General features: G+C 43.7%; 1 protein-coding gene across 2 annotated transcripts; it reads left to right on the forward strand.

The window, feature by feature from the left end:
- Positions 1 to 319: 319 nt before the first annotated feature.
- PLEK (pleckstrin) lies at positions 320 to 26,480 on the forward strand. Of its 2 annotated transcripts, none has more exons than XM_026484271.4 (9): positions 320 to 443; positions 10,590 to 10,745; positions 10,995 to 11,176; positions 12,808 to 12,899; positions 15,922 to 16,106; positions 17,469 to 17,573; positions 22,451 to 22,534; positions 23,393 to 23,462; positions 24,787 to 26,480. In XM_026484271.4, the coding sequence occupies exons 1-9, from the start codon at positions 402 to 404 to the stop codon at positions 24,921 to 24,923; spliced, it is 1,053 nt and encodes a 350-aa protein (XP_026340056.1). In that variant the 5' UTR covers positions 320 to 401; the 3' UTR covers positions 24,924 to 26,480. The 2 variants fall into 2 exon arrangements, with proteins under 2 accessions (XP_026340056.1, XP_026340046.1); XM_026484261.4 differs by having other exon boundaries at positions 335 to 443; positions 24,784 to 26,480.

Here is a 26,480-nt window from a genome sequence, read left to right on the forward strand (position 1 = left end):
ACAATATCATTTCCCCATGGGTTTCTTGTAAGAACTAAACAAAATGAGGTTTTCTTGCTCATTTTCCACTTCCTTTCACTGTTTTCTTCCCTCCCCCCCTTTAGGAGAATGTTTTTGTTTATGGTAATAAAAATTTACCTGGGGTAGATATCAACCCAACTGCACTCTTAGTAAGTCTCCCATGTTAGCAAAGAATGGGTTGTTTCTCTCTGCAGTTCCTCATTCTGGTCTCCCACCCCAGTGAGGGGAAGAGGATGTGATCATGCGATCGCCAGCAGATGGGAAATTGTGAAAGGGACCTCGCTCTAGAAAAGCAGCCCACAACTGCCTCAGCTCTCAGAGGAGGCTGAGCTTCTAACAGGACTTGTCTGAGAGTGGACTCGGCTGTCTGTCCATCCGACATGGAGCCAAAACGGATCAGGGAGGGCTACCTTGTGAAGAGGGTAAGCGGCAGTGCCACTGACAAGGGTATCACTGAAGTTAGGGTTGGGGAGGATTGGTGCCCAGCTTTGGACTCTCTAGCCACTCACTCTAGGAATGTTTTGTGCTGAACTTATTGGGCTGACCCAGGAGAGCATGACGACCTACAGAGTGTTGGGAGGGAAGCCAGCACACGTTCCACTGCATTCTGTTTCTTAAAGGTGAACTAACCCAGCTCAGGCATCGGCACAGCTTGATCTTGTGGGACTGCGAATTTTAGACTCCAGGGTCTGGATGGTGGGGGCCTCAGCAAAATCTAAATCATGATTTAGAGCGTTTTTGTCACGTCCCGCATGTGTATATTATGCTAGAAGACTCACACTCTTCTGCTATAGAGGTTACTCAAAGAGATTATTCCTTTGTTTCTTAAATTCCCCTCCTTTATTTATTTATGTATTTACTTACTTACTTATGGAGGAGAGGAAAAAGAAAACGATTAAAACTCGGATATAGGGACACAGTAACTGTACCTTATTTCTCGGGCCATCTTCTAAAACTTGGTGCATAAAAAACCTTATCTTTTTCTTCAGTTGGGCTCACATCTCTTCATTCACCATTCTGAGTGAATTCGTCCGCTGTACCGCTAAGAGAGTAGGAAGTAATTTTAAAGATTAGGGAGCAGGGACACAAGTTTACTCAAAAATGCTTGGTCTCACTGGTATGACATCAAAAAATTGAATTTTCTTAGCACTGCTTGTTTTTCTCCAAATGCCGGGTGTGTGCCATGTCATTGTGTGAATCACACACAGGGCTGGTTGGCATCCTGTGGGCAACAGCTCTGTGACGGTCAGCCTGCTTCTCCCTCTCCCTCCGCCTCTCCCCCAGCTTGTGCTCCTTCTCTCTCTCACACTCTCTTTCTCAAATAAATAAATAAATAAATAAATAAATTAACAAAAATAAATTTGGAAGGGACTTTAGAACACCTGGCCTCATTCCCCCATTTCCAGGAGAGGAAACTGAGACCAGGAAGCTGGGTGACTGCCCAAGGTCACATGGCTGTGACAGTTGACATCAGAAACGCACTTGCTTGCTTTGGTTTCTGACTCATGGTGCTGAACTCTGTCCAGTACAGCAGGATTTTCTTAGAGCAGTGTAACGTGGGTTAGGGTTTGTCATGTCTTTGTGGCAGCGAGCGTTGTAAGTGGGTGCTGGACAATAAAGGAGCCCACAGCCCATGTGCTCTTTAGCTGGCATAGCATCTCTAGCTATTTTGAAACACCCTTTGGAAAAGATACACATATGTATACACGGGGGTGCGTGGGGATTCCTCGCAATAGATACGAACACTCTCTTGGAATGTTGAGTAATAATTAATGCTGGCATTTCTTTCCTGATTGCTTGGGCTAGTATCCAGAGAAGAGCAAGTGAATGGAAACATTTTGCAGTGAAAATTGCTGTTCTGAAGTTTGTATGTTCACATTTTAAACTCCATAAATTATAAAAAATATAGAAGACTAAATCTCTAATAGTGAGGCTGCCCCACTAGAAAAATGGGGATGAAGGTTAGGTTTGTCAAGCTTACAGATTTATGTTAATAGTTTTTGTTTATTTTATTTTATTTTATTTATTTATTTATTTATTTATTTATTTATTTATTTATTAGATTTTTATTTATTTATTGACAGAGAGAGAGACAGCCAGTGAGGGAGGGAACACAAGCAGGGGGAGTGAGAGAGGAAGAAGCAGGCTCCCAGCGGAGGAGCCCGACATGGGGCTCGATCCCAGGATCCCAAGATCACGCCCTGAGCTGAAGGCAGACGCTCAACGACTGAGCCACCCAGGTGTCCCTAATAGTTTTTAATCAGTGAGAGTAATTCTCTCAGATTATGGCCTCTAAAAGCCAATTTAGAAAATGTACCTAGAAAAAAAAGCATGGCGAAATTTCATATTGATATTTCCAGTTTCCACCTTCCTAATTTTCATGTCTATAATTTATATCTTCCATAATTTTTGCATTTTTCTCTGGGACCTTTTGAACAGTATTTGTTGTAATGTGTTAAGAGCCTCTAATTTATCACTTTGAAGGCATGCCTGATTGAGAACTGTTCCCTTAGTTGGCTACGGAACTACACCTGAGGCCAGAATTTCCCAGTAATGTTTGTAGATGTTAAGTTTCTTTCACTTACCTCCTACATAGGGGTTAAACAATATGTCAGGAACCCAGCGCATAGTACGTGCTATATACGTGACCATGATTATTTATATTGGTATTGACGTACACTTCAGTAGTTAAGGGTCCGTTTCTACATGCTGACAGGGGTCTGTACTGGTGCCTGGGTTGGTTTTCAAGTTAATAGTGAAGAAAGGACCATGGAAATCTGTCTCTGGCAAGGCTGTTAGATGCCTTGACTATGGTTATTGATGTTAGAGCATGACAAGCAATAATATATGAATGTCCCTTCATTTACTTTTTTCTCTTATGCAGTTTAAGATACCTGGGTAGTAATAAAGAGCATCTTTTTTTTTTTTTTTAAGATTTTATTTACTTATTTGACAGAGATAGAGACAGCCAGCGAGAGAGGGAACACAAGCAGGGGGAGTGGGAGAGGAAGAAGCAGGCTCATAGCGGAGGAGCCCGATGTGGGGCTCGATCCCATAACACCGGGATCACGCTCTGAGCCGAAGGCAGACGCTTAACCGCTGTGCCACCCAGGCGCCCCTAAAGAGTACCTTTTCTCCTATGTCTTGTTCTGTGAAATAACTTTATTGGAGATAAGATGTTTTGGGTGGCAAAATACAACATTAGAAATGCTGGTGCAAGGATTTTGTCAAGTCAGAAATCTTGGGGTCAACAGTCAATGGCATTGACTATGAAATGTTCCTGATTTTCTTCTGTGCAAGATAACTACACACATTCTACAATTCCAGTTTCTTCCTTTACCTCCTGCCTAAGGTCTTTAAACAGAAATGATGGTTAGAGAAGGAGGGAAAATACATGATTCGTTCACTTTGCAATTTTTTCATTCTTAAAAAACCTAGATCTCCTTGCCCCAGAGTCTCGTCACTTTTGAGTTCAAGGAAAAAAAAAAAGAGCACTTCCAGCTGACCATACAGCCACTAACCACTGTACGACCAAGATCTCATTCAATCCGAATCACCGTCTGTGATAGTGTCCTTATCGTCATCTCACAAGATGAGAAAACTGAGGAGCAGAGAGACTGTATGACTTGCCCACAGTCAAACTGCTGATAAGTGGATGACCTGGCGTTCAAATTCAGACTTGCCTAACTAAGGGCAAAGCCCACAATCCCCTTGATCGCAGTTAGCATTCTAAAAGGCAGGCTTATCCAAGGCAGCAAAAGGGAGGTTAGACAGAGCTAGAGTGGGGCCCGGGCAAGTTGTACTGCGACCGAGATTGGGTTAGTAAACTCAACCTCCCTCTCTCTGATTAGGGGTTAATTCCAGCCAATAAACCTAGACATCTTTTGGATGTCCTTGAAACCATACTACTGATTTGAATATGTTTATAATCAATCATAGCTTAAAAAAAAGAGAGAGAGTGGAGCAGTTTCCACGTAACAAACAAGCTAGACTCCACCAAATCATGTCCCAAATCAACCTCATTCCTAGAGGTTTCTGGAGCAAACTGCTGTTGACAGATTGACAACCAACCAGCAGGCACTTCGCTCAGCAGGGCGGATCCAAAGAGCGGCTTTGGGCTTGGGGTGGTCTGTGAGGCTGGGCGAAAGCACAGGAACTGGGGTGATGGGAAAGAGAAGGACGGGGGTGCTTGGGCAGGAAAGAAAAGGGCTGCAGAAAGCTGAGGTGGAAGGAAGAAAGCTTCGCATGCAAGAGAGCTGGAGAGTCAGGAGTCCCAGCCCAGGAATTGTTTCACACAGCGGACCTTGTCTTCTGGACACACTACCGCGAAACAATTCCAGGCAATTTGCATCATAGTAGCTAACAGAGGGGGGTCCTTACCCTGCAGCAAAGACAGATGGAGGCATTGAATGTGTTAAGGCATTTGATATTTGTAACAACTCCACAAAGTGGGTGCAACTATTGTCCTTGCTTTTCAGAAGAAGCTGAGGGACAAGAGAGGCAAAGGGCCTTGCCCAAGGTCACACAGCTATTAAGTGGCAGAGCTGTTCTGCAACTCAGCAGTGTGGCCTCAATGTCATGAGGAACCATGCCTAACTGTGTTACCTGTGGCCTCCATGAGCTCCTTTGCAGTGATTTTCTTCTCAGAGCACTGTTGCTGTGGTGGGTGGTGCCCAGGACAACCTTCACACTACTGCCTACAAACTGAAATCTTACCTGTCTATGTGGTTACCATTATTTGAGCACCTCTTATAAGCTAGCCTCTGTGCTAAGCCCTTTCGCATACTATCTCATTTAATCTCCCTTAAGTGTGTTATCTCATTTCATCTTTGCGACAGTGGGAAGTAGGTGCTTTCTTACTTTCATTTTACAGGTGAGGAGAGAAATGTTTGGAAAAATTAACTTGGCTGAGGTCGCACAGCCCGAAGAGGCCAAGTTGAGATTTGAATGGGAAGCCCTGAGACTCCAGAAATCACTCTGTTGAGCACCTGGTGCTGTTTCTCTGTTGCTCACCTCATATGCTTTTATTGAGAAATTGCCCAATTTAGAAGGGTGTACTTAAGTAAAAGATATGCTCCTGAACAGAATAGTTTCCTTGCCTTCAAAGAACTTCAATCGGTACAAAATGACCATTTATCTGAGATGTTATACAAGGGATTTCATGGAACAGTTTGGAAAAGTAGATGATGCAATTTTTGAGGTAGCAGAAACCAGGACTTTAATACAACAACAACTTAAAATAACATGTCCCTGTGGTCATGGGAGGATAGACGATACTCACAGTTCTGCTTTAGTTAGGTACGTAGTTTTGCTCGTAACACGATTTCCTTTGAATTCCAACTACGTGGCAACGTATGAAAAGAGAAGTCTGAGGGGAAGGGGAAGGAAGTTAAAGGAGGTGGCTGCACTCTGTGGGAGGTGTCTGGGAGGGGTTCGCAACACCAGATTCAAATTGCCCCAACCCACAGCCCTGAGTTGTGGCTTCTTTCAGCGAAGCTATGCAAAGCTACACAGCAAACATGCCTCAGTGTGCGCGTTGGTCCCGCTGAGCTGGGGCTGCCCATCCAGGCTGCTCTCTCCCCCGTTCAGGTGGGGACAGTTTAGGCGGAGACCGCCTCTTGGTCCATTTTATACCCCAACCCCCAGGCCAGTGTCTGAAGCATAGGAGCTGTTTTATCACAATGTGTTCAATGAACATGTCTCAAAGAAAGAAATTTGCCAGAAATAGACCCAAGAAATCAGGGCTTCGTATTATAGTAACTTTTAAACTATTAGAGAACATTTCCAATGGAGTATTCAGTTATAGATGACCTGTTAAATGTTTTCAAGATGTATTTATTCTTGGCTTGTAGGTGACCCCCAAGGTTTGGCAGGGCATTGTAAGTAGAGGACTCAAGGGTTAGAAAGGACAATAGGTTTTTTGGAATAGATACTTTGGAATTGAGTATTTAAATAAGTATTTCATTGACCTTTCCCATCATGGCTTACATTTCTTTTACTAATTCACTAACAAGCATGCTGGAATACCTCTTGTGACAGGGAACTCACTTGTTTAAATTTCTCCCTTAAGTTATGCAGCAAACTGTTTTTTTGTTGTTTTTTTTTTTCCCGAAACTCCACGTTTTGGGCTTCCAAACAGTCTATGAGAATGTTTCACACCTTTGAAAACAGTCCTCATCTGCTCTGCCTGTCCCCTTTTGGGCCAAAACCTCATTGCTTCTCCCAATAATTCTCCAAGAGAGAGATGCCAACTTGTCACCCTCTTTTGAACAGGCCCCAGTTATCTGCAGCTTTGAGGTTTCCTGAACTCAAGGTCATTCTCCAGGTGCACTTATGAGCACAGAATTACAGGGAATAAAGCCTATTTGTTGGGTGCTCACTGTGTTCTAGACATTCCCCTAAGCAATTTACATGGAGCATTTTATTTAATCTCCCAATACCGCTAAGAAATAGATAATAGCATTATCCCTGTTAGTCAGATGTAGAAAGTGAGGTTTAAAAACTTGCTCAAGGCCACATGACTAGAATGTGGTAGAGCTGGGATTTGAGCCTGGGCTATTCCGCTCCAGATCCATGGTCACCTACTGGCTATACTCCATTTAAAGTTAGAATATTACTTTCATCACTTTAGAGCCTATGCTTCTGCTTATATAGCCTGCAATGACTTGAATTTTTTTGACAGCCACATCGAACTGCTGACTCACAGAGCTCCTTTTTTTTTTTCACATGCCCATTTCCCCAAATCTTCACCAATACATTTTATACATCTTTTGAAAATTTTTATTAAATAACAAGATTATATCTAGTTTAATTTTAATTTGCATTTCTTTGAATACTATTGAAGCACTGCATTTTCATGTTTATTCAATCCAGGCTTTTCCTCTTCTGAGAATTACCCATGCATATTGTTTGCCCATTTAAAAAATTTAATATATTTAAAAAATATATTAAAAATATTAACCTTTAATTATATGAGAATATGTTATACCTATCCACACACATTCATATTTGCTTTTTGGTTGTTGTAGGATTTTTTTAAATGTATAGAAATGTAGTTTTTTATATGGTCAAATGTCTTGTCCTTTAAGATTTTTTCCTTTGGTGTCATGCATTGCCAGACTCTTGCGCACTAAAGTATATCAGTACCCAGGATGATGAACTGTTGTTTGCCCAGAAATTTTAAGTCTGACTCAATACCTAAAACCTGCCCATTGTGACATGAAATTGTTTAGGTTTTGGCCTATCATGGGAAAAAACAGACATATACTCTATATATGTATGAAATCATAAAATTTGTCTATAAAATCATGATATAATATGATTAAGGTATGTTTTATGATTATTTATATGATTATTCTTACTTGATTATATAAACAAGTCCCTATGTTTATGATTATGTTATATACATTATGTATTATACATTTATGATATATCTATGCTTGTATATATATTTAAGTTTATACATACGGCTAAGAGGCCTAAAATTTTTCATTTAGAATCCAGAATTATTCACAGTTATATAAGAACAGAAATGAAGATGGCATCTGAGGGAAAATGGAAAGAGCATAAAATTGAGAATCGGGAGACCTGGATTCTGGTGACAGTCCACATTAACTGGGCAGGTGGACTAGGCCCAGTCACTTGGCTGGGCCTCAACATACTTCCCTGTGTAACTAGTGGTGGTAGATGATCCTGAAAGCCTTTCGGGCACGGACGCTCCGTGATCGCGCTCCCAGGTGTGCTGTTGAATGGGCACCAAGAAGCCTGGGGATGGAAGAGGTAGATATGGGGGTGGCTGAGGAGAGGCGCTGTCAGGTTACCCCAGCGAGCAGCCGCAGAAACAGCTGAGAGGAGAGAGATCACACACAGCTTCACCACCCTAACCTAAGTCACCACTACCAAGCATGGAAGAAAAGTTTCAACTTTATAAATGGTCAGATATCTCTTGTTTCCTGGAACTTCGGCCTCCTCACTCTGCATAATGCGCCTGAATCCCAGATGGCACATTCTCCTCTGAGTGAGCTGACAGAGTCCCTAAGGCTACATTTGAATTAGGAAAGCCCAAACTCATTTTGAACACTTGGCTCTGGAATAGCTTTATTTTAATCATCTAGAGAAGGAATGCAGTGCTGGCTGACCTCTCCCAGTTTATCCCCGCTCCAGGGTCAGAAGCCCTGAGTCTGGCCTTTATAAATCTTGATAGGCCTGAGGTAGGATATAAAATTTTGGACTTGAATGACATTTTTGCAGTCATCCAGCGCAACTTCTTAACTCCCACTTCTGGGAATATATTCTTGATTATTTTTAGTTATTTTGCTTTTTTATTAAATAGATTTCCCATATTTCTCTAAAAGTACATCCCAATTTTGATATATAGTAAAGCCATGGGTTGTTCATTTATTTATTAATTTTTCTCAATTATTTTGGAAAATTTCAAACCCATAGAGAAATAGGAAAAACAGTAGATTACCTAGATTAATCAACTGTTAGCACAGGATGCATTTGCTTTCTCTCTCCCTACCTCTGTATCTCTATATAAACACACACACATTTTTTTTTTTTTAAGATTTTATTTATTTATTTGACAGAGAGAGACAGCCAGCGAGAGAGGGAACACAAGCCGGGGGAGTGGGAGAGGAAGAAGCAGGCTCATAGCAGAAGAGCCTGATGCGGGGCTCGATCCCAGATCGCCGGGATCACGCCCTGAGCCGAAGGCAGACGCTTAACCGCTGTGCCACCCAGGCGCCCCTGCACACACACATATTTTTAAGCTGAGATCTTCGAGAATAAGTTGCAGGCATCATGTTACCTCACATCTAAATACTTCAACATATATCTTCTAAGAATTAGGACATTCTCCACAATTTTCCAAATTGTGTGGACCATTTTGCGCTCCTGCCAGCCATGTACGGAAATTCCAGTTACCATCCTTGCCAAACCTGCTCTTCTTAATCTTTTTAATTTTAGATACTCTCATGGCACGTGTGTAGAGATATCTCATTTGGTTTTAATCTGCATTTCCCTGGTGAAAAATGATTTTGAACACCTTTTCAGAGGCTTTTTGGATGTCCTCTTTAGTAAGAAGTCTCTTTCAGTCTTTTGCCCACTTAAAAAATAGATAGTCATTTTCTTACTGATTTGCAGCAGTTCTTTATATTCTGAATAGGAGTTTCTCTCAGATAGATGTAAAACAGAAAGGCATTATTATTTCATGTGTTGGCATGGGGTCTGACATTGCCTATTTTTTAAATAGAAAAATAATCCAGTATAAGTACGGATACTTATTCTGCCTGTGCTGAAAAGAGATAGTGTGTTCTAATTTAAAATTATTTTTTTCAGTAACTAAAACAAAGGAAACACTTGGACAAGCAAAATGATAGTCCCGCAAGTTTTTATCTTCATTGCATAGTCTTCCTTCTGGGCAACTGGACTTTTATTTAGAAGCTCTTTGTATTTTAAGATAAGCAGCAGGATCTGCTGGGAACTGGATGATAATTGTTTTGTGGTAGTCATGACAAGGTGACACCATGGGTTCAAAGATGAGAAGCAAAGAACCTCTTCCTTTTCTAAAGTCCTCCCAAAATATAAACAAGAAAGATACTTTCTTGCTAGAGTCAGAATGGTTAATTTATTGCTACAAGTGTGGTTGGCATTTACCCCAACTGAAAACATTTTTTTTAAAAAGATTTTATTTATTCATTTGACAGAGAGAGACAGCCAGCGAGAGAGGGAACACAAGCAGGGGGAGTGGGAGAGGAAGAAGCAGGCTCCTAGCAGAGGAGCCCGATGTGGGGCTCGATCCCAGAACGCTGGGATCACGCCCTGAGCCAAAGGCAGATGCTAAACAACTGCGCCCCCCAGGCGCCCCCCAACTGAAAACATTTTAAATAAGGATTTTGCTAAGGCCACATTGACATGGATAGTCTCACTCTGTCGTTATAGGGCATTTTGCAAGTGATTTTCATACAACTTATCCATGCTCATACACAAGGCTGCTCTCTGAATTTCTTCCTGAAGTTCATATTCAGATAAAATCCGATTAGACCAAAGGATGGAAGTAACTGCAGCTAGCATGCCACCACTTGCGGCTTCCATGCCCATGCTCCAAACAGCTATTGGATTATGACACTTTTCCAGTGAGTCTGGCCTCAGGTATTGGCTACTATTTGGTCTGAATTGGCCCTTGAGATGTATTTGCAATCCCTGAGTGGAATGAACACAGTGGGCAGAGCTGGGAGCAGAAAATAAACCACAGAAAGCCAGCCCGAAATGCACACGGAGGAGAATAGAGAGCCATACCATATTCCCTTGGTAATTGCCCATGGGAAGCTTAACATCTCTGCTTATAGATGTATATACAGGTTATCTTAAAAAAATTTTTTTTTAAATTTCCATCTGAACGGCAGTGTCCTTCTCCCCTGAAGGCTGCTTTCCTACCAGCCTCGTCATACAAATGTGCACCACCGGCATCCACACTGGCCAAAGCTAGGCCATCTGCCAAGTTACGCACCATCCATAGAATGGTTTTAGAAGACGCTGTTGCACAGCTCTCTTTGTTGTCATTATAGGGAAGTGTGTTCAACACCTGGAAACCCATGTGGGTTGTACTGTTAGAAGATGGAATTGAATTCTATAAGAAGAAAAGTGACAACAGCCCCAAAGGAATGATTCCCCTGAAAGGAAGTACACTGACCAGCCCTTGTCAAGACTTTGGCAAAAGGATGGTGAGTCAGCATCACTAGCCACAGTGGGTATCTTGTCGTGCACTGACCTTTAAGCCTGTGCGTAGCCTACAGTGTGAATGGTGCTCCCTGGCTCTGTCCCTCTCACCACCACCCACGCTCCACCCCGGGCACTTGGGTTTCTGTTGGCCAAGCACTTCCAGAATGGGGTTGACTCAACTGTTGTGCTTCATGAGGGATCTCAGCCCTTTGAAAAGAATCATTCCTAATGGGATACCTTTTGGTTTTTAGTTTGTGTTTAAGATCACTACGACCAAACAGCAGGACCACTTCTTCCAGGCAGCCTTCCTGGAGGAGAGAGATGCCTGGGTTCGGGACATCAAGAAGGCCATTAAATGCATTGAAGGAGGTCAAAAGTTTGCAAGGAAGTCCACCAGGAGGTCCATTCGACTGCCAGAAACCGTTGACTTAGGGTGATTTTCTGTGTTTGCTTCACTCCACCCCCTCCTCATCCCCGCTCCCCACCCCACCTCCCCGCTATGGAGATCTCACAACAGATCCTGCCGCAAGGCTTGCTTTGGTCACCTCTGAAGGCTGTATCCACTCTTCCAAGCTGCGACTGGCACTTGGTATACCGAGCTGTTTTCATGAATCTGAAGGAGTGATCACAGCCTCTCCAAGGCCTAGCAGCTGAGGAGAGGAGGCTAATGGAGTATGAATTCCCTCATTTTGGGTAACCTTGTCAGAGGCAGAGAGAGAGGGAGAAAGAGAGAATGCATAATTGTATTTATGAAAAAGCATAATAACTTAGTCTTGAAAGTAAGGTTCAGGATCTCTAGATAGGTAGAAAAAGGCAGGGGCTATGTATCAAAGCAGGAAAGGTTTCAAGTTCAAGTTCATGCATTTACACAGCCTACAAGAGCCAGTCAAGGTGAACACCCATTCTGGGCAGAAGCCGTTGATGCCATGACTCGGATTAATGGTCTCTTGTATTGGCTGGTTTGGAATCGCAGGTGATAGTTGTTTCCTAGAGATTTTCAGAGGCTTACCGGTAAATTCAGCACCTGCCAGGGGTTGGGAGCAAGGTTTCTTCCTTCCTGCATGCTTCACATCTCCTACCACATGAGCCTTTTTCCCTGGAGTCTCTTCACTTCTCGTAGTTTTGTTTTTTATGTTGAACATATCCTGAAACAGGAGCCCTGCCAAGAAGAATTCTATGTTGGTTGCTTAACATGTTCAACAAAGATTTTGTTTACAAAATGGGGAGGGCTGGTGGGAGGGGACTGAAAAAACCCCTTCTGTAAGCCCAACACAGGTCTTAGCATATCACAGGGATTTAATAAAGTTTGCACCTTGAGCTTGGTGACAATAAGCCCCTTCCCTCACTGAGAAAGCTTTTTGGTGAAGACCCAAGAGGCAGTGCCCAGTCCAGCTGTAGGTGCTGGGAGGGGTTCTCAAGTGACCATGTTTCTGGCCACAGCTGTCCATGCTCAGTGGGAATGATGCTTGTGCTCCTTGGAACCACAGGATACATGAAAGTGGCCTTCTGTGTTGTGGTCTGCAATTTCTGTGATAAGGCCATCTTTAATGTATTACTTCAAGTACAAAAATGAGACCATGCCATCTCTCATAATTTCTAGAATAAGAGAAAAGCTTAGTCGAAATATTCACTTTCTTGGAGGCAATTATCAACAACAGATGGTCTCCTGAAGGACACTTAAAGAACTGAGACACGAGGATTGAGGACAATTAAAGATCTAGAATGTGTATGGACAATTGGCCCTGAGAACCTCTCATCTTGGTACCTAACTGGGGTGACTCTCTACCTCGGGCACTAGGAGTCAAATCACCAAAGAGCTTAATGAATGTAAGAGACATTAAGTACCTTCCTAGTATATTTTGCTCAATGCTGTACAAGCCACAGTGTCACCCAAATATGAACAGCCCTTTACTTATGATCCAGTGGAGAGACTAGGTTCAGGGGCCACCTGAGGATGGGGGAAGCCTGTGGTCATGGCCAGCCTTTCCAAAGTGGTGACTCCCAGAGAGGACTCACCATTCTGAAAGGCTCCTCACTCACCTGTTTGTTTTGAACTCCGCACAGTGCCTTGTATCTGTCCATGAAAGATACGGAGAAAGGAATAAAAGAACTGAATCTAGAGAAGGACAAGAAGATTTTTAATCACTGCTTCACAGGTAAAAGATCTTCCAAGTCTGAAATGGGGCACCATGGGAAGGCAATATGTAGTTCTCACTCAGCCTTGAGTGCGGGAGGGGGTGTGATGGCTGGTGGGTGAATGGGGTCATAGAACACAGATTGGTGAACATGAGAATTGAACTTTCCCAGGGTGGAAACAGAAAGGAAGGTGGAAAAGAACTCTGTTGTTCAAGCTAAAGTTTTGGAAGTTCAAGCTAATCAATCAACGGGTTTCTGCCTTATCCCCATACCCCAAATAAATGGCATTATGTTGAAATAGACACAGAACTAAACAAGAGAATAAACAGGAATCAAGGCATACAATGTAAGATTTAAGTGACAATACTAGAGATGTCTGAGGTTGCGCAGGGTCAGGCAGTAAGTGCCATGAGTTTAGGTAGACGGCATGGATGTTAAAAACACGTTCTTTGGAGCCAGACTGCCTTAGTTCAAATCCTGGCTCTGCCTCTCACTTGCTGTAAAACCTTAGCCGTCCTGTGCTTCACTTTCCTTGTCTATAAAATGGGTTAATCTCAGTGCACCTACTTTATAGGCTTAGCTGTAATGTGTTTTGGACTGTGCCGAGTACGCACTAAATACCATATGGTGTGAGCTGTCAGTGTGGTTGTTATAATTAAGAGGTCACATGTCTGCACAGACAAGGCTGAGTTCAGAAAAGAGAAAGAACTCGGGAGGTTGTTGAGATGAACAGAAGTAGGAGCCTAAATTTTACCCAAAGAGATGGGTGGCATTTCATTAAGTATGGTGAGGACAAAGTTATGGGGCAGAGATAACCAGAACACACATCCAGAAGAAGAAAATGACCAGCTTGGTAGAGCTAATGGCTCATTTGGGGGCTAAATGGGACATGCAGTCTGGGGCTAGGTTGTCGGAGCTGGGCATGCCTTACTTATGGTGACAGAAGAGTTCAAGAGAGCAAAACTCTGAGAAGATACAACAGATGTAGAATATGAGGGGCTATGCAATCAACAGAAAATTCATGAAAATGGTTCAGGTCAAAGCCAGGAAGGTGGAGGTGTGATCTGCCGTAGGAGGGTGATATTCCAGGGGAATCAGCCTCAGAAAGTTCATGGTGTAGCCTAAGAGCATCAGAAAAGTCAGGGCTGAAAGTTGGGACCAAGATACCAAGCTGTGGGCCGCGATAGATAAGGGAAACTGACAAGAGCAAGGCATCCTCTAGCAAAGGAAGAGGTTCTGAAATAGGTCTGGGCACAAGGTCCAGGCCATACTTATTCCCTGTGTAACGTGTTGCTGAGTCCCAGAGTATAGGGCTAGAACTTCTGAAGTCTTGTTCACCGAAGGTCAGGGTGGGTTCTAAAAATTCAGGTGGGGTCAAGTTTTCCTGTGGGACCCTGGTGGTCTCAGTGGAGAAACAAGACTATGGCAGAGACTGGGACTCAGGCACTGCTGACAAGTGATGGAGGACCTTGAATGTTGGGTGACAGGGAGATGGAACTTGTCCTTCCAACTTCAGCATGCCTGGCTGAGCAAATACGGACTCTAGGGTTAGAACACGAGTGAAGGGCCATTAATGGTGTAACTCAGGCCTAAGGTCATTTAAACTCTCTGGGCCTTAATTTTCTCATTCTTAAATGAGGTCTGTAATTACTGGCCTAACTCTTTTATAGGGTAACTGAGGATTAAGAGCAGAAATGCAGTATTAGTTTATCCTTCTACAAAAGAAAAGTGGGTATGAAACTCATAGAAGTCTCACTAGCCAACTCTTGTTTCAAAGATAGTCTATGCTATTGCTCTTGCTTTGATGACCCGGAACTTGTTTCCTGTTATGTTGGCTCCCTGGTTGTTTACCTTTGTACAGAATATGCCATTTTCTGTACAAGGCTTTGTTGTAGCCTGCTAATAATCCAATTGATGGGTCAATTTCTTTTTATCCTCTTCGCAAGCCTCTCACGAGGCAGAAGTTTGATTAGATGACTTCTCAAGGTCACTGCTAGACCCTGCAAGTGACATGATCAAATTTTAATTTAGGACCATACATGTCTGATCATGTGATTATTTTTTTAAAGATTTTATTTATTTGACAGAGAGAGACACAGCAAGAGAGGGAACACAAGTAGGGGGAGTGGGAGAGGGAGAAGCAGGCCCCCCACCGAGCAGGGAGCCCGATGTGGGGCTCAATCCCAGAACCCTGGGATCATGACCTGAGCTGAAGGCAGACGCTTAACGACTGAGCCACCCAGGCACCTCTGAACATGTGATTTTCTGCTTAAAAATTTGCAATGGTTCTTCATTGCCAAATTTCTTAATATGACATCAAAGCTCTCCCACTCACCTTGTGCCTTCCTCTTTCTCTTATTTCACCTTCGTTTCACCAGCTCTGCCCTCTGCACCCCCAAAGGGGCTGCTTCATGCCTGTGGGCCTTCGTGCCCATGCTGCTGCTCCCTCAGCCTGTGTTGGCTCCCGGCAGCCCCCGTTTCACATGCTTGGCAAACATTTACTCATGTTTTAAGCCTGAGCCCTGTGCTACTTCCTTTATGAATCTTCTCCCGAGAGTGCATGCCAACCCCCCTACCCTACCAGCCCTTTCCACACCTTCCTGCAGATTTGACCCAGTAGCCCCACTGCACTGCATTGACCCACGGCAGGACGCTTGTTACTGTCCTTAAGTATATCGCATCTCTTCCTTTCAGATTCCCCGAGGGAGTGGCCCCAATATCCGTCACAGCACTTAGCACCCAGTAAAGGCTCAAGTGTCTGTTCATTAATGGAATAAATGAGTGAGTTAGTAAAACCTATTTCTTGGACACATGCATCTCTCCTTAAGGAGCATGTAGATGCTTTTAAAAACCTTCCACAGGGTACCTTTTGTTTCCAAATATCTATCCCACTGATTTCATTTTTCCTTCTTGGAATAACAGGGAACGCGGGACAAGTCAGACACATGGGGGCTCTGGAGCTCTTCAGGGGTGACTGTCAGTGGCTTGTTCTTTGGTGCTTTGGTAAGGAGCGTTAACCTGCCTTCTGATGGTCCCATCCAGGTAACTGTGTCATCGATTGGCTGGTGTCCAATAAGTCTGTTCGGAATCGCCAGGAAGGCCTCATGATTGCCTCCTCGCTGCTCGGTGAAGGGTACCTGCAGCCCGCTGGGGAACTGTCCAAGAATGCAGCGGATGGAACTGCTGAAAACCCTTTCCTGGACAACGCTGATGCCTTCTATTACTTTGTAAGTGAGAAATGCTACCCACTTACTCTTCCCGTAATGGGGGTTGCCCTACACAGATTCCAGGTTGACTTTAATTCATATCCGCATGTGTGAAAGAAAGAACCCAGCCCTGTGGAGAGTAGTGAGATGTCTCTGACTTGTCCTTCTCTGCAATGCCTGCTCTATCCAGTGAACCGGTTTAAAGAAAAATGTTGTTTACTTGAATAGTTTTTCAAATTGACTTTGAAAACTTTATTCTTCTTCTAAGCAATAATTCATTTATAAAAACTTACTAGGCCCTAGTACATTCTAGGCACTCCCCTAGACAAAGGAGATATAGCAGTGAAAAAAAAAATGGGCCAAAATTGTGTCCCTCAGGGAGCTTCTTTTCTAGAGGGAAATCTGTAAAATCACAATGTGCTAGTTGTATTTTTCCAAATATATATTATAATACACTACTCTTAACACTAAATGTGTTCATCCACATCCCCTTCTCCAATCATCTTGCTTCTCTCCCATGTATGCTTACCAAGATTGGGAAACACTACATTGCACAATATGGACCTAATCTTGTGCCATATGAGAAAGCCAGGAGCTGTGGGTTTCTAGGGGGATTTTGGCAGTTTTGTTTCAATGTGGGGGCCGAGTGCAAAAGTTAGGAAGCTACTTAAGAGAACCACCTTCTTACAAAAATGAAGTGAATATCCCCAAGAGAGTTTCATTTCACTTTGGGGGAAGTTCCACTGTCAGTTTGTTTTTTTATTTCCCCCAGACCTTTGATCTGGTTGTTTATAGCCATTTAAATGTGGGATTCTAAAAATACCCACCAGAACAGCTCTTCTTCCTCTGTATGATTCATTACCTGCTTATAGCTGAGCAAGTCCCAGTTCCCTCTTGACCTCAGAACATGAGGCTGGATGGACCCATCATGCTCTTGGTCTTCTCAAAGTAGAAGGGCTAAGTAGTAAAGGTCATAATGGAGATTGTGCCATGCAGTGGCTTATAAATGAGCCAACTCTGCTTTCAAGGACGTGGCCATGAAGGGCCAAGAGAAGGAAGGCTTTGGGCAAGGAAGAAATGTGCTGAGCTAGACTTAGAATATGGCTTGGGAATCCAAGAAAATGAAAGGATTGACAAGGTCTCACTTGAGTGGAAATGAGAGAGCCTCTAGCAACAAGAAACAAGCAGCTAGAGACAAGAAATGCGGAGGGGAAATGAGCTCACCAAGGAAGACCTTTAACGTGTAGGTTGGGGTATGAACCACAGTAGGAAGGAGAAAAGGAGCCTACTCCAGTGGCTGGAGGGGAGAGAGAGAAAGGGAAAGATACAAGTAGCCATCTGCCTAAGAGTGGTAGACAAACTTGCTGGTTTGGTTTCCAACAGCCAGACAGCGGGTTCTTCTGTGAAGAGAATTCCAGTGATGATGATGTTATTCTGAAAGAAGAATTCAGAGGGGTCATTATCAAGCAGGGGTGTTTACTGAAGCAGGTGAGTGGCCATCACTCTTCCCTTCTCGTCTTTTCCCCCTTACCAAGTCCTTTTAACTTCTATGTTACCAAATGGTATTTGTTCTGTTTGTCCAATACTCAACAAGAAAATGAACCCCGCAGAGTGAAAGACAAAAAAAGCTAAGGAGACTATCAAAGTGGCATTAGGACAGGAGGACTGGGGCGGGTAGAGCCCAAGATGTACCTTGAAATGGGGGAAACTCTTCTTTTATCAGTATAGTGGGGGAAAAGAGAAGTTTCAAGAAAAATATTGACCTTTTCATTAGCTGGAAAAAATCAATTGGCTAAAAGGTGCCATCCAGAGGACAGAGATGTTTCATGAGAGAAGTACTTCCCCTTGCCTATCCCTCCTTTTTGCAAAGTGACCAGAAAACAGGAACAAGCCACACTCAGGAGAGGATCACGTACCACTGAAAGCAAGGAAGTCGTGTTCCAGACCGTGGGTAGGACATGGGGAGACCAAATCCAGGGCACGCTTGAAGCCATCTCTGAGGAGCCGTAGTGGACAAAGGTCCAACCCAGTCAGACGGCATGCACTCCGTCCTGGGGCGGGGGCAGGTCAGGAGCAGTTAGATGACAGGTCTCCACAGGCACAGGCCGCTGTCCGTCGGGGAGGCAATGGCCGGGGTGGACTGAAGAGCTCTGGTTGGTTACCAGATGCCAAGACACAGAATGTCAAGAGGTAAGAGAATGCAAGAGCTGGGGCTGAGTGAGGAAGCCAGGGCCAGCACCCGGTAGAGGAAAAAGCAGCAGGAAGACGTGGGAATATTCAGGGGGAGAAAACTGATACTAGCATATGGTGTCCTGGAAACCAGAGCTGCTTTCTGAAGCCAAGGTTTTACTTTCCTGGCTGTGCCGCGAGCTGTCTTCAAGGCACTGCTTAGTTTATGAAGTATAGGACTGAGATTTAACTTTCCTCATAAGAGGACCCTGAACTTGCAGGGTGAAGAGGAAAGAGCCAAAGTTGAGTCTCTATTGACATTTAAAAAGAGCTCTGGACTCATTGAGATGAGGTGTAGGTAGGGATTTTGAGTTTCACTGAGGAAGAAGTGAGGCATTAATGTGAAACACTGATCTTAACATCGGGTTTTGGGAGAACAGGGTCCTAAGAGATAATACAGCAAAGACTGAGAAAGAATTAATTCACAGATGATTCTAACAACTTTTATGACAGCGTGACCACTGACTAGATTAAAAGGAATGTATAGGCACAGGGCGAACCTTCGATAGGGAAGGTTCTGACAATTGTCTGTGAGCAGTTTGCCCACCGATAGCGCCCTCTGGTTCTACCAAACGTTCCCGTGTTCCTGGCTCTTTGATTACAGGTGCTGGAAGGTGGTTGTTAAGACAAGGCGAACTTGGGAAGGAATTTCATTATCTCCTTATTTTGTTGATTCAATCTATAGTTCTATCTTGTTATCAGTTGTGACTTTCCTTGACTTAGTTGATCTGACAAGAGTTAGTCGAGAGTGGGGCCCTGAGAAAACTGAACATGAAGGTTGGAAAGGGTAGACAAAGTCTGGGCCGGACTGAAGTCAAATCTGGGCAAAGCACCCCAATGGGTGCCCTGGGGGGGGTCCAAAAAATTGGCTGAGGGTAATGGTTCTCTGAGTGTGTGTTGAAGATACTAGGGACTTGAAGTAGGCTTACTTCTGTGTGTTTATTCACCTTCCTTTACTTGGCTTTTGATAGGTACAATTTAGCCTTAGCTAGCCCAGTTGGTACGTATTTTAATCCTCCAGGGAGCTGTTAAAATTGCACCCCAGGCCAATTAAATCAGTCTCTGGATTTTACAGCTCTGCAAGTGATTCTAAAGTGTGGCCAAGGCTGAGAACCACGGAGCTAGCCTTTTTCTTAAAAGTGAATTTATCCTATTATAAAATACCACTGTTTAAATAGCCATCCCTCAGCCTCCTCTTAACATGAAAACGGAAACCTATGTGTGTTCAGGAGTTTTGTTCACTTAAAACTTTCTTTCCTCTACTTTTAGGGGTGGGAGAGGGAACAGAAACCTCTTCTATTTTGATTGATGCCCCCCCCCTTAATGTTTCCAACCTCTTAGCTCAGTGGTTTATAACCTGGTTCATATCAGAATCACCCGAGGGAATTAAAAATTTTCTTCAAGTGTCACAAAGCTCAACCACTCTGTGTCTGCTGCTGGGAACTAGCCAGGGTTAAGGTGCATAGAAGGCTTCTCATGACAAAGGACACCTGTGTCCCACACCTCACAGGTGGGAAGTAGCTGTGTCCAACTGGAGGTCAGCACCCCGCCCCCCGCCCCGCATTCTTCCCACTTTTCCCATCCCAGAGGAAATAATTCTACTTGGGAGATGAAGCAAGTTTGAGGAGGAATGATAGTGAATTATATTCAATATAATCCCTTTAACATAACTCGTTCTGTTGTGACAATGAATAAAACATCTAATTTCTCAACCATGTGTAGGTTTTTTGATGAGGAGGGACAACGTATTATATGTGTTTTTCTCCCATCTGTTGAACAGTTCAGCATCCTTGGTCTATAATAGATAATAAATCTTTGTAGATCAAATGAAATCGAATATAAGTAGCTGGAAGGTCAGCAACAATTCTTAAAAACCCCAGGCATGCACACATTCCTTCCAATGCCCCAGGAAATACTCATTAAATGAAGGATGGCCAGATACCCACCTACTAACATTAAACTTTTCAATGTGTCGATTGTGATGTCGGTGAGGGCTTCAAGGCAGTAGGTAGCTGGCCAGGGTTGGCTGATTTCACATCCTCCCGTGACCTTCCTCTTCCACGATTCCTAAGAACTTGTTATTCACCCAGGGCTGGCACGAGAGATCCTGAAATGTGTGTCCACAGGTCAGGAGGAAATGGTGTCAGGCAGAAACTTTCGTATTCTCATCTTATGGGCAACATTAGCTAAGGCAAAGAGCAAGAATTCATAAAAAGAATTTTAGAAATCGATGTTGTGCAAAAGCCATTTGACTCTGTTCTCCCATATGACTCCATAGGGTTCCTGGCTTCATCCTTTAGGCAAGTGAAAACCTCTTTGGAGATGAGCTCCTTGACCAAATGCTTGGCCGAATAACTTAGACCCATTCTTGAAAGCTCCCTTTAAACTCCTTTGACCTAGTATTACGAAGGAGGCACTGTTTGCTAAAACCATAAATGTTCCACTGTTTTCTATATAAGCACAATGAAAAATATTGGAGAATTTGTATATATGCCTTTCAATATGTGGTGCTTTAGAATTTACAAATAATATGCTTCATATTGGCAAGGTAGAAACTATATATCTTCTAATCTAATATATATATATATATGAAATCTAAAAAAATATATTTTTTGCTAGTGGAGATATTTAAGTCATTTGAACTTTTCATGGGAAATAATGAATATATTCATATATATTCATTATATATACATATATATATATTTTGCTAGTGGAAATATTTAAGTCTTTGAAACTTTTCATGGGAAATAATGAAATCAGGTTTACCATGACATTTTTAAAATTTGTTATAAGCTAATTGAAGAAACTGGGTAATTCATGGCAATTACAAACAGTCATGAAGCAGCTTCTGGGGTGAGATTCTCTATGCCAGGCACAGGGCTGGGTATTGGAGGAACAAAGATAAACAAGACACAAATCCTGTCCTCCAAAGTCACTGTCTCAATGACATCACTCCGTTGCAAAAGCCCAGGTCCTATTCGCTTTCATCATGTCTGTCACAGGGCCGATTCCTTCCCATTTCCGTTGCTGCTACCTGACGTTAGTTCCTCGTACTTCTATGTGTGGATTGTTGCAATCATTTCCTAATGACCTTCTTTTTACCTTATTATCTTCCCCCTGGCTAATCTTTGACCTAGCCAGCTGGACCGTCCTATAGATGGTCGCCATATTAATCTTCCTAAAATGTGATTGTAATCTTTCCACCTCTGACTCAGAAGCTATCAGCAATGACCTTCACCTTGTATTTTAAGTCTCTTTCCACTTTCTCAAAATTTCCTCTGCTGTTCCTCATGAACCCTGTGCTCTAGCCAGAGTGGTCTTATTCACTAATGTCTGCATACGCCTGGTGTGTTTCCACTGCTGCTTTTTTGTTGTCAAGTCTTCCCACCCACCTCTTTCTCACCCATCTGATTCCTGTGTGTCCTCTGTGGATAAGTTCAGATCTTCATGAGGTTCTCTTTGACGTCCCAATCCCACATATAATTCCCTTGAAATCCATTATCCATACCAATTAGATTCGGACATTTGTTATTTTATATTTCCACATAGGTTATAAACTCTTTGAAGAATAGGGCTATGTCTTAATCTCTTTATATTCCCCATATTACCCAATAACATACAATATATGTACCTTGTATATAGTACCATCTTCTGTAATACTAATATAATACTAAAGCTGGAAGACAATCTTAGAAGTAATTAGTCCATGGGGCACCTGGGTGGCTCAGTCAGTTAAGCGTCTGACTCTTGGTTTTGGCTCAGGTCGTGATCTTGGGATCTTGGGATGGAGCTCCGAGTTGAGCCCCAAGTTGGGCTCTGCACTCAGGTGGAGTCCACTTGTCCCTCTCCTTCTGCTCCTCCTCCTGCATGCGCTCTCTCTCTCTGTCATAAATAAATAAAATCTTTGAAAACAAAAACAAATAATCCATAATATCATAATATTCAGATTGTTCACTCGCCCTAGTGTCATGTCCCTGACAAAAACCTGGGTTGGGCCCCGGTTCTCCTGGAATTGATATTTCACCTTTTCTTTTTTCCTTTTTTCAACTCAAAAAAGACTTATTATGTAGATACTATGTGTACAGAGTCATGCCAAGTACTCATCATTCCTCTTCTTATGTTGATCCTGGATACAGGGGCACAGGAGGAAAAACTGGAAAGTGAGGAAGTTCATTCTGAGAGAAGACCCTGCCTACCTGCACTATTATGACCCAGCCGGGGTGAGACTGTGGTCCACAAACCCATCGCACTCAAAGCCTCGGCTGCATCCGCTCTCTGGGCCTCCCAGTCTCCTTTCTGCTTGGTTTCTCTCACCATTTTCTCTTTACCTTCCCACTCCTTTTTCTCCTGCCCTCCTCTTCCTTTTCCTCTCCCCTCTCACTGTGAAGATGGGAGGTCTTAGGCTTTGGGACCAGCATAAGCTCAAGGATGAAAGAAAATATCGCTATATTGTCATTTATTTGGTCAACTCAACATAATTTTTTTTTGGTCCCAATGTGACATTTTTGGAGGAATTCAACCAGTCCAGTTCATTGTTCTTATTTTAATATGTAAGAAAGTGATAATTCCTCCTCTGGGCCCATTTGGATGAGAGCATTGAGTAAGTCCAGCCATTTGGGCTGTTGGCTATTCAGAAGAGGGCCTTTTCCTTAATAAAATGAGCCAACTCTAAAGTGTAAAGACAGCTCTATCTGGGTTGGGTCCTCAGCCTCTGCTTGCAGTGCAGGACTCTTTGATTCCACCCTGCGAGGGTTATGTTTCTGTGTCAGTTGTGTGGGAGCCGGAGAGCTCTGGAAACGTGCAGTGATTCTCTCATGGGACATGGTGATGCGGTCTCTTCACCTGCCCTGTCCTTTCTTCCAGAATGGAAACTCAGATTGACTCAAGTCTCGTTGCCCAGCCTCCCCAAGTAAAGTGGGGCGTGGAGGCTCTGGAAGGGGTTTTCTTCAGTCTCCTTCTGCTCTTACCCATTTGGGGTGCCCTAATCTATACCAGAGAGAGTCTGTGTGGCTTTCGTGTCAACAGGATAAGGATATTCATACACTGGAAACATAACGAAAGACTCCTCTCTTCTCTAGGGGGAAGATCCTCTGGGAGCAATTCACTTGAGAGGCTGCGTAGTGACTTCAGTGGAGAGCAACCCAGATGGTAAGAATGAATTTTTGCTTGAGAGAGGTGTGTCGAGCGGCTTCCTTCCCGCACCTGGGCGTCCTGAGCCAACAGCAATCGATTGCTCACTTAATCAATCAGGCCAAGCATGAATGAATTTCTGCCTGAACACCTGGGAGACGCCAAGAGTTATTTTCTCCCAGATGCTTCCCTAGCTCTTTGGGCCTTGGAGAAGAGAAGTGGCTTTCTAGATGCCTTGAGTAAATCCTTGAGCAACGTTGAGAAAAACTTAGCCCTCGGAACTGGCTGAAATGGAGAGACTTATTACCTCCTGATGCCTGTAATTAAGCCATGACATTCCTTAAAGGGGACCTTTGACACATCCAGACCAGGAAATGTCCCACAGCAAAGGGAGCATTTGTGCATTGAGGCAGGGTAGTGAGTGGAAGGTGCCCCTGGCTTATAGTTACGTCTGTGCCAGTCGGTGAGTGGCATGGTCTTGGGTGACTCACCTAATGAATCTGGGCCTTAGCTCCTCCTCTGGAATGAGGGGTCACACCAGTGACCTCTGGGTCCCAGATCACAAGTCGGTGATGTGCTGCGTGGAATAGCATGCTGGTGTCGGCTGCCTCCACAGGTGCGGGAGTGAGGGGGATCCCAGCGGAGAGGGGGTTTAGACAGCCCGGCCCTGGTTTTTCCATGTCATTTTGGGGTTATGATGTTACAGAGGCTGACGGGAAAACACTACAGCTGCAAAAGCTAGATTTTCACTACTCCTGGATCTGCTCACTGTCCTCTCCTCATAGAATGATGATTTTTGATTTGGTGTGGTTGTTTTAGGTCTCGTCACACTCTCGGCCAGGTTATTATATTTCCATCTTTCAGCAGAGACTCTAACCTAGCCCATGATAAAAACAAGTTGAGGCTATGCTGGTGGTACTGGAAGTGCATCTGGGTTTTCAGTTTTGTTTTTCATTCTAGTATATTAGAGTCAGCTCTTGGTTCATATTATGAGCAGAGGAAATATGCTCCTTAGACACAGTCGGTGTGCAAAAGTGAGAAATTTAGTTTGCTTGTAAACTATAAAAGCAAATGTTTGTCCTTGAGTATTTTACTTATTTCTCAAGCACACAAACTCACACACATGCACAGAATCATACTATGTGCCGATCTATATAAATACTATATATATATAATTATACAATAAATACATATGATCAAACAATGATGGTAAGTTTGAAAACCACATATTTAATTTTTTTAGAACGCTAAAAAAATTAAAATTGCAATCCTTGCAAAAGGCGGATGAACTGGGCGGCCTTTCCGGTGCACGTGCGCTGTCATTCACTCTCTTTTTCAGCAGTCAGGAAGAGTGAAGAGGAGAACCTCTTCGAGATCATCACTGCTGATGAAGTTCATTATTTCTTGCAAGCGGCCACCCCCAAGGAGCGCACTGAGTGGATCAAAGCCATCCAGGTGGCCTCCCGGACTGGGAAGTGAGAATATTTCTGCAGCTCATCGTCGCTCTCTTGAGGGTACCCCACGGATAAGCTCGGTCCGGGACTGTCCACTTCTGGTGACACATCAATGAGAAAGGGCCCAGGGTTGGGAAATTTTTGTTTGCAGAGGTTCTGAATGTAGCTAACCACATGTTGTGTCCTGTTCACCTGCGCCGACCACATTGCTCACTGAAGCCTCTCTGTGTCCCCCAAGCAGATGTAACAAGCTGTGTGGCCTGGCCTCACTGCTTCATCTCTCCAGGCCCGAGCTTCAAAACCAAAAGCCCTGGGATCCTAATACCCATGGAAGTGAAAGTGTCTCTAGTCCCCAGTAAGTGCGTGCCGCTCTTAGGCTCCATCTTGGCCTTTGGATCCCGACACATTCTTCCCTTTAAATCTGTCCCTAATCGGTACTAAGGGGACTAGGCATAAACCTCTTGTTCTCATTTGCCACCTTCTCTTGCTCTTGGCCATTAGATCACATATCATGAAGGAGAACTTTCTTCTTCCTTCCTCACTCAGACCAGAAACTTCCTCATAGCCAGTGCCCCAGGGTTGGCTTTTAGGTTGAAGCCTTCTATCACTTACTACAGCCTGGAAAGTTCTATCTTCTGGGAAAATGACCCAAGGAAGCCAGGAATAGCCGAGGGTCTTTTCCGTGCCCTGACGCCATCCAGAGCAGGCATATTCCCCTCCCACTTGAGGCTGATCTGAGATGGGTGTATCTTTGTCCCTTTCTGGAGCATTTCTCTACCACTGATTGTAATTAGGAGGGGGAACTCCAAATCTTTGAGGTTCTGTTTCGATTGAATGTTTGCAGGAAAAAGTGGTCAGATGGGTTCCCTCCATGGGTTTCTTTCTTGGGTGAAGGGCTTGGGGGGGCTGGCTGGCTGATATATCCCCCCGCCCAGTTCCAGCGGCTGCAGGGGCTGGACTGAAGGCTGGCAGACTGGATGATGGGCTTATACAAAGCACTGAGATGACTTAAGTCTAGACAGAACTCATGGAGGTGGCCGTCCACACTGCAGCGCCTCCAATTCCACGGTCAGTGATACTCTGGTTGTCCTGAGCTTTAGGCCCAAGCTGTAGCTGCTCTTGCTTGGCCTCTGCAGGGCCTCACGAACCCATTACCAACCAGAGTGATCTGACCTAGATTCAAATTGGGTACCTGTTTTCAACCTTCGACCCTGACCACCAACTAGTGATTCTACCCCCAATTTGAGAAAAACCCCAGGTATGTGTGTGAAGGTGCATTTTTTCAGTTTCAGATTTCTAACTTTAAGGCTCTAGTGAGAAAAGGAGAGCAGAAAATTCTTCCTGATTTTATCACCTCCTCTCTTTCCCTCCCTCCCCATTGCACATAATACCCATGAGGCTATTCCTACTCCCAGATTGTTTTCTTAATGGACTAGGGGTAAAAGATTACCTTTCCTCTGATTCTTTAGTAAGCTCTTTTCTTAGATCATGCGCAATAGTTTTTCTATATTCAGTGTTAAAAATATTTATTAATATGGAGTCAACTTTATGTTTTGAAATAAACATGACCATGTTTAGCGTC

Source organism: Ursus arctos, unplaced genomic scaffold (genome assembly GCF_023065955.2).
Source record: "Ursus arctos isolate Adak ecotype North America unplaced genomic scaffold, UrsArc2.0 scaffold_8, whole genome shotgun sequence".
NCBI lineage: Eukaryota > Metazoa > Chordata > Mammalia > Carnivora > Ursidae > Ursus > Ursus arctos.

Bases quoted from the DNA above. Each gene is read 5' to 3' on its own strand.
- PLEK (XM_026484261.4), top strand. From the start codon at position 402: ATGGAGCCAAAACGGATCAGGGAGGGCTACCTTGTGAAGAGG. The intron at 17,574-22,450 runs GTGAGTGGCCAT...TCCTGGATACAG, and splicing joins AGGGGTGTTTACTGAAGCAG to GGGCACAGGAGGAAAAACTG. The intron at 22,535-23,392 runs GTGAGACTGTGG...TCTCTTCTCTAG, and splicing joins ACTATTATGACCCAGCCGGG to GGGGAAGATCCTCTGGGAGC.